The following is an 8,854-nucleotide window of genomic DNA, read 5'->3' on the forward strand; positions in this document are numbered from 1 at the left end:
CATGCACAAAATTGGTGAATCATTGCTTAACGTCTGTCGGCAAACAACACACTTAGAATAATAATCATTACGGAATGTTTCAGTAAGTACACTTATGTGTGTAATTACACAATATGTATTATTCCATCGCACTTCATATTTTATGAAAACCCAGTGTGCAACAAAACGTAGCATTCTTTCCAAAAGATGGAAGGCGTTTATGAAAATTAATAAGCTGTAGCGTTGGACAAGTAATTATACAGGCAGAGAATTTGTATCGCGCGGAAAGTTTACGCGCCAGAAGTCAATGAAAAATATCAAATTAAGAGAGGCTCTCCAATATCTCCCAGGGGTATAATAATAATAAGTAGCATTATAAGTAATAATGTTGTATATTTCATTTTATGTATTTGGTAAACTTTAAAGCGTGCCAAACTATGCAGCCAAGGCTCTAAGTAACTCAATAAACCAAACGCTATTACTCTTTCCGTGATATTTAACTCATATTATAGTTTTATTTAATACGAGCGCCCCTTGAATTTTTTTTTTTTATATAACGCCATTTTCTGTTACACAGAATACAATGTAACACGTGTTGTGTCCTATTATCTTAGCCAAATCGCTCGGCAAACACACTTGAGTTCTTATAACACTGCCTTGTGGCTAACAATAGAATGGCTTGGTCTTAATCGCACAGACGGACCCCCTGTTGGAGAAAAGCACTTCATTAACACAAGTATTGTTATACACAGAGCGTTGCCGTAAAGGACCAGCTTAGTGTTGTGTTTGAGATATGGAAAGTAACTAAACTATCACATGACTGCATACAATGGTGGCCTCCAGACCTGCAGATAAACGCGTTTATTGGAACAACATGAAACAAAAAGGACCATAAATGAGAATTTCTTAATAAATAATCAATGTGCTGGGATAACCCCCAAAAAACCCAAAATTAAGCATTGTGATATTTTTTTTTAATAATATTTTAGTGGCACATTTGTAACGTATGATACAGAGTCACATAAGAGGTCCCTTCTTTTCATGCAAACTTATCAATGGGATCATATCGTTCTGAAGCTCTGTCTTTTTTTTGGAACCAGTAAAGCGATATCTAGTTTTCATCAGGTTTCTGTAATATTTTAACATAATAATAATATGAATAAGATGTAACTTACCTTGAGGCCGGCGCTATGTTTGCTACTTGCTGATGGGACTGTGCATAAGGTATCTGCGATTCCTTAGGCCCAGTCTGACTTTCCACTGGTATGTCAGGAGACGTCTGACTATTTTTAATGTTGGTTTCTGGGTAAGAATCCATATCTAAATAAGACCGTTCAGGCATCTCAGGTCCAAGCTCCACGCGGTCGACCAGCAGGTCCCCATAGTGGGAATGGTGGAGATGGCCATGATGTCCATAATCTTTGCGTTGGGTCTGGGACGATCCTTTGTCCCTCCATGGAATCCAACACAACTTCCAGGAAACAAAGAGCGAGACCCCAAGAAGGACAATCCCACAGAAGGTGACAATGACAGACAGTAGGCTTACAGAGACATCTAGGAAAGAAGTAGAAATGCAAACAAGATTAGTCATAATGGAATAAATCTCTATACGAATAGAGTTTGATGGGTCTCTATTTACAAAGAATGATCCTGGCCACAAACTGTGGAACAACCATGGACAACCATGAATACTACCATGAAATCCCTCCCCATTGCATATCTTGGTGCCCCTGAAAATATAGTGTGTCCTAAACAAGATCTAGGATCTAGGTGTTCTATGGGTCTAAGGCTGGTTCTTAATGGACAAGATGTTACTGCTTTATAAAGACAAGCAGATGTTGACCTCCCTGTGCTGAGGACTATATAGTGAGGGACATAAAGGAATCATAGTGGGTGATGACACTATTTCATATATTTAGAAGGGCCCAGATATCATCTGACCTTTTAGACAAAGAGCGTTAAAGATGGGGGAGCAGTTATGAAAAATGTATAAATTCCACAATTTATCACTACTACTTCCCTTCTCTATGACACTAGACCACCAGGGAGCAGAGGTCACAGTGTGGGGTATCTTTATACTCAACCTCTACACCCGTTAGAATGAAACAATAATAGGGAGAGCAAAGGTTATATATATATATATATATATATATGATATATTATACATTATATCTATCTCCTCTCGCTGATGAAGATGCCCGTCTCTATAAATAATGGATGTTTTTGTTCTTTTGATCTAATAAATAATAAATATACATATGTTCACGAGAGATTTCATTCCCACTGAATCAGCAGCCAAAACCGGTACAATAACTCCGCTCACCAACACAGAACAATCACCTTCTGGAAAAAGACAAAGTAGCAACGACTCAATGAAACCCAATCTATATGCTTCTGGCACCAACACCCAAAAACAAAGAGCTGTTGCGTTAAGTGGAAAACAAGAGTATAGAAGGTCGTGCAGGCACCGTGCCAAATTTTATAAAAGAAAAATAAAAAAAAAGCAACACCAATACTAAAAATTCTTATATTCACTAACTCAAACGAATATATTTAAAATAACGGTAAAAAAACATAAAAAATGCATATTTTTAATTTATATAAAGGATGAGAACATTGAATATATAAAGAAAATTAGGGCTGTGATTCTGGTTTAAAAATTGCCATGTCACCATAGCAACCAATGATTTTTAATTGGTTGCTACCGTTATAGGACTGTGTTTTAAGTGAGAACTCTTAGATACCTAGAAACCTAGAATCTGACGGCAGATCAAAGCTATTCGGCAGCTGTTTATTAGCCATTTGTTCTCGCTCTGTTATCTTAGCCCGATCTACTAGACCATCATCCTGAGTGCCTATCATACTGACTGTGGTAAACAGTAGAATGGCTCAGTCTTAATCACCCAGTCGGACTCTCTGTTGTATAAAAGTCTATGGGGAAATTACTTCATTTACATTACCATAAAGCATCAGCTCAATGTAACCATAGCAAACTATTAACATGAAAATATAGCATATTATTGTATGTGAAGCATGGACACCTAGGTCTTTGGGGCCTGAAGGAGAACTATTTCATGCGCAGCTTCAAGCAGACCTTTATTAATATATCTATGTAGGTTTCAGTTTTCTAGATTTTCTGAGAAGCTGAGATCTGGGAGATAAAGTGTTCAAATACTGAGGGAGGGGGCACCATAAAATGTCTTTCTTAATTAACCTTCACTAAAATAATCCCCTGTAGATTATATTCCAGAAAAAATTATCCCCAATGCAGAAAAAATAGAAATACAGTAAAAAAAAAAAACCAGTAAAAAAACAGGACAGGTTCAGCAGCTGTTCTCGGCTCTTATAGACACAAGGATGTTGACTAAACCAGTGATTCAAGTAATACAATAAGATCTAATTTGCATATAAATGTAATTAACACTTTTAATACCAGTGAGATCAATAAACTGAGCTGCTTAGGCAATCATTTCCTTTTAATACCACATTTTACATCATTTCAAGCTCACTACCTTTTTAATTTTTAGCTCAGTATTTTGGAATATCTCTCTATATATATAGAGGTATATATATACGGTGTGTATATGTATTTATATATATATATATATATATTTATTAATTTGTTAGTAAAACTGAGTACATTTCATCTACGGCAGACACAATCTCAGCAAGATGCCTTAATAATTAATTATGTTAACTGAAGAATGTGATACGACATAAGGAGATTTGTCATGACAAGTTAATATCAAGTAGAACAACCGAAAAACATTTCCGCTAGCACCATCGCTTTCATAGACGCGGGTCTGATGTTTTAGAAGTCAGTTGGCGGGGGCGAGAAGGTCAGACCACCACGTGCCAGAGAATAGCCCCGCCGTGATCATTTTATCCTTGACGTACTCAATAAAAGAACTGATATTATTAATGGCTACATCCCAAGCTCCACTAAACCAAAAATAATACTGAAAACCCAATAAGGTCCCACTGTTTTTGTACAAACTAGAAAAGGACGTAAAAATTCCGCTGGGTGAGAGTGCAGCAGGAGATACGTCCGTGACCTTCACCAGGACCTGAGATCTGGGCGGCCCGTTGTCCGCTTGCGTTCTTCCGAGGATTTCATATTTCTCCGGCGCACCTTTGTTCATCGCTGCCCTTTACAGCACCTTGCCTTCTCTGCTGGTAAATAATTCAGCGTCTTCAGACACCGGCTTCTCTACACTCTGTTTGTAACGAACAGGTTACATACACGCTCTATTGATTTCCCTTTCCTGGACCGCGTGTTTCCGTTGGCTTTCATGAAGATTTTACAACTGCTTTCTCTGTGCAAATGTCATCGCTTTGGTGAAAACAAACTTTAGTTGTTGCCCTCCTGCCAGGCGCACAAACGCTGACAAGGTGGCCTCTCTTTGACGCCAGTGATGGGAAAATACCGTGCTCGTCTTATCCTGAGAACTACAACATTCTAAGCACATTCTCTTTCTTGTCTTAGTACCATGGGGCATGTGGAAATAATCATTACTCGGTGTCACCATTTCTGGTACGCTGTAGAACATCATGGTCCACTGCTGAGCAGGACCCTAAAGTGTGGTCCTCATCCATGTGTCTTCACGCTTCATTCACAGCCCATGGAAACCTTTTCTTTGGAACCCTACATTGTCACGTGTCCTAGGCAGAAACCTAGGCATCATAGAAACTAGATGACATCTGCCACTATTTATCAAGCACGCTTGTTTGCAGCCAACATGGAGTGGAACCCCCTACCCTACTTATCCGCCATTAGCGGAAGAAGGGTTTCTAACTCAGAACTCTGACATAAGGATACAATCTCATCAACTTCATAGCTAGACAGAGCAACCAGAGCAAGCGATTCATTCCAATGGGCTGAGGGAATTATTTGCTGTCTATCTGGTGCATATTTAGTGTTTGCAATGGTGAACCTAATCTGACAGATGCCTTCACTATCTTCAAGGCTATTACGACATCAGACTCTGAAAGATTGTAGAAAAACAATAAAAAATCTAACAGAAATGTTAGTATCACTTACTGACTATTCAAATTATTCCAGAAGAAAAATCTAGCGCTCAACGCGTGTGGTTAGACCTTTACGGCGCAAATGGAGCAAAGAGACCGCTAATATCCATCAAGCAATCATTCGATTTAACGTATTATAACAATGTATGGCACAACAAAATAACCCCATTACCCTTTAAAATGATAGATTTGACCTTGTAGCAAAAATACACGGTCACAATTACGCGCAATCCAAACTTTTTCTGCATGAGATTAAAATAGGGTTGGCTCAGAGGGGTTTTGGGGGCTTTTATAAAAATAATATGATAATGGCTAGAAATATTATTCTTTTTGATTACATTTTTAACAATGTTTCCATAATATTTAATTGTAATGCAGGTAAATGCATTCCTTTGTTTATAGGCATTATGGCGAGATTCCTTTCTTAATGCTATAATCTGTCTGTACATTGGAATTCTATCCTGCAGATTCTATACATAATGGGTTAGGTTTCGTTGTAAGTGAAATTTTTTCAGATCTCCTATTCCCCGTAAATCTGATTAATCTGACATTCGGAAAAGTTTTACCTGTTAAGTAGGTCAATGCCTTACTGGGGTCCAAAAGAAAGTTTTCTGGTAATATGTAAGGTAAGTGCCGATAACGACGATAAAGAAGCCGCCGTGATATACGATGAAGATATATATGTATCAACAAATAATAGTTTTTGTCAATTCGTACAAATGTAGGAGGGACCCCAACTAAACAAACGAAAAAAAAGCAAAAATTTCCTAGTTTTTTTCCACTCTAACTCACTCATTCTCTCACACTCTCATTCACATGCTTTTTTACACTCTCTAATGCTGTGTCGAAGTTTTTCTACCTTCTCCGCTGACCGTTTCTGTGTCCCTGTCTCCTTTCCCACAGCTCCACTTCTTCTCTTGCCTCTTCTTTCTTTGTCTACTTCGTCCTGCATCTTCCTTCTTCGTCCGCTTCTCCATGAACCAGGCCTACCGGTGCAATTCAGCAACACTCCCCGTGACTCTGCTCTTTTTTACGGAAGTGCACAGAGAGACCGGAATAACGCAGAAAGATAAGTGGAAAGGGAGAGATGTATAAACATTTCTCACCAGTTACCGGCCCATTCAGCAGCAACACGCTAGGGAGATCTCTGGTCTTGCAGTAGGGGACTACTGTCTCCCTGGACATGCCGCCCGTCCAAGGAGTGGGCCGACAGACCTGGTTGGCCTAAGCCAAGATACCTCACCGGAGTTTTGTATGAAACTGTAAATAAAATATTATCCATCACATTTGTGAATGTTTTTTTGAAGCCCACCTGTATCCATGTATCTCGTCATGCCCCGGCTTCGAAGCATATCGGAAAACTCCAAACATTTTTCCTGTTCTTTAAAGCGTTCGCTGCCAAAGCACAATTCCTTCAGCAGCATGACGGTGGCTTGGCAAAAATCCTCTTCATAGTCCCCGGACATCTCGCAATAACATCTCTCAGCACTACAAGCAGAAAGACAACAGATGAATACAAAAGGAACCAATTTTCCCTCTGAAAAGACTCAAACCTTAATCAGTTCTTAGTCTCATGTTAGATTCAGGAGCCATATGCCTGTCCCAAACCCTTATTGTTCCACTTATCTACCCCCTCTCTTTTTGGTCTAAAAATTAATGTACTTAACGCCTCTCTCTCCACGTTATCATTGTAATGATCTTGAGATCATATCTCAGTGACCTCACTTTCAAGGTGGATTCCCTAGTAAATATGACGACCCCTGTAGAAATGGTGCTTCATTAACACCCAAGTGGCCACCATCTTTTTTTTTGTAAAGGGGGTAAGCATTTACATTCCTTGGAGTTACTCAACGTGAGAGGATGTGGATCACTGGCATTCACTAGAACGTTTATAAGAAGAATAATTTTGAAAAAAGAATCGTCACAAGTTCAGAAATCAGACACAATTGGTTAAGCATGCCATCATAGCACATTTTTATGGGCCCTAGTATACTATGTAAATATAATAGTTGGTGTCCATGTTCAAGCATCAGAACCTTATCAACTACCATCAGAATTTATATTAGAATGTCCCAACAGGGTCTCTGGAAGAACTAGGATTCTAAATGTAAATCCACAATGAATGAACCTGTTTTAGAGAAAGATGATGATGTTCAGGTTATCTTCCTCCATTCAAATAGATTGGAACTGCTTCGTTCCTGCTCTTTGGATGAAACTAGCCTCCTCTCCACGGGAAGTCGGGTGACCTCTTGAGCGCGTGTAGGCTTCTTGATTCTTGACCTGGTAAGGTAATGAGAAAGATAATGACACAAACCAAGAAACGACCAGGCCAATATAGTTAACATTCTATATATATGTTGCTTAAGGTCCATCTTCTGAATTATTTGCCTTTTTTTTCTGAAATATGTCTGGTTTCCTCAACTTGTCAGTCTTCCATGTTCAAGACCTTAAGCTCCCAGAACCTATTCCCTTCAAACAATGACATTCATAGTTATGGTTTCCATCTTACCTGCAGTAGGGGTGCTTTCACATTATTTTCAGGATTTCCTCTTCCAGCTGTGCCAGCTTCTGTGTATGGTAAAACATTGCCAAAAAATGTGTAGTTTTCTCATGGATCTCTTAACTCGCTGTCCTTCCGGCTATAGTTTGGAACTTGGTCAAAGGCAGGCAGGTAGTGAATATTCCCATTAATAGCCCGTAAATTTCTGTTTCCCAGACACATTAACCTGCGGAGACATTCAACGATCATTATCTGCATGGATATGGGAATTAAATGAGGTGGAACACCTTCCATCGACAAATTATCAGATTTATTTTTAGGGGACAGGAACTAGAAAATGTTACTTATGGACCTTAACTCAGATGGACCTTGTGTGGCCAAATATACATCCCTCTTCCATTATATCTGATGAGCTCATCCCTGAGGATGAGCCAAATACCACCAACAAAGCTAAATAAAATAACCAAAATCCAGAAAAATTGATAAAATCACACGGCGGAATCCTGGAACAACTGAGATGTTCGAAACCAATATCCATCAGATTGGGTCCAATATATCAAGGCAAAGAGTAAACCCTCTGGGTAATCCTTAAGGCTCTGTTACATGTCTCGTTAATACGTAACAATAAGACTTATCTAAAGGTACGTTGAAGGAACTCAATTAATTACCATCTCGGAGTGTCTCATGGTAGTCGTTGACCCCGTATGTTCTCAGCCTAAAACCTGGTAGAACGGGCCCCCCAAGATTGTCTTTTGTTGTGTTTCAATAGGTTTGCAACATCTTAACACAAGTTGTGTAACATTTTATGCCTGGAAATATGTAGGTTAATGGATGATAGGGATTGCTAGCAAATGACTGGTCTTCTGCATGGTATTTTTTTCCCTGAAAATGGTAAATAAAAGTGTCAGTTTATATTTGTGTGTTAAATCAAAAAAATGGTTAAATGATCTTCGTTGAAGCACAGTTAAGTGGTTGAGAAGTATATATATTCTTAACGATCCTTTTAAAGCTCATCTGTTTTTCAGAGCTCTTCAGTTACATATGATTATAAATCATACTTTCCTTTTACAGTATAATTTCTCCCCAAGGTTTTTGGGTTTTTTTGCTAAAAAATTGAACAGTTTATATTCGCGGGACAAGGCCAAAGCCTAAAGTGCCATAAACCAGGTTAAAAGCATTTAATGTATACTCAAACTCGAGAAAGCAAGATCTCGGGGTCGGTTCCCAGTTGTGCAACTACTGAGCAACCAACAAGACGTGTAGACCATGAACATGCTGGGGGAAGTTATGGCGTGTGTCTTTAGGGAAGGTGCTGTCTAGTTATATGGTTTATATACAGAGATTTAT

General features: G+C 38.9%; 1 protein-coding gene across 1 annotated transcript in view; it reads right to left on the minus strand.

Moving 5' to 3' along the window:
- The window catches only part of LOC149275560 (synaptotagmin-C-like), a 28,066-nt gene extending 21,593 nt beyond the window's left edge, over positions 1-6,473 (minus strand). Inside the window, exons 1-2 of the mRNA XM_089504597.1 lie at positions 6,320-6,473; positions 1,155-1,533 (exon numbers count right to left, since the gene is read on the minus strand). Of these exons, the coding sequence (XP_089360723.1) occupies positions 1,155-1,533; positions 6,320-6,473 (533 nt within the window). The remainder of the gene's footprint in view (positions 1-1,154; positions 1,534-6,319) is intronic.
- Between the last annotated feature and the right edge of the window lie 2,381 nt (positions 6,474-8,854).

Source organism: Sceloporus occidentalis, unplaced genomic scaffold (genome assembly GCF_023333645.1).
Source record: "Sceloporus occidentalis isolate IW3139 unplaced genomic scaffold, rSceOcc1.0.p SCAF_280, whole genome shotgun sequence".
In the NCBI taxonomy this organism is placed as follows: domain Eukaryota; kingdom Metazoa; phylum Chordata; class Lepidosauria; order Squamata; family Phrynosomatidae; genus Sceloporus; species Sceloporus occidentalis.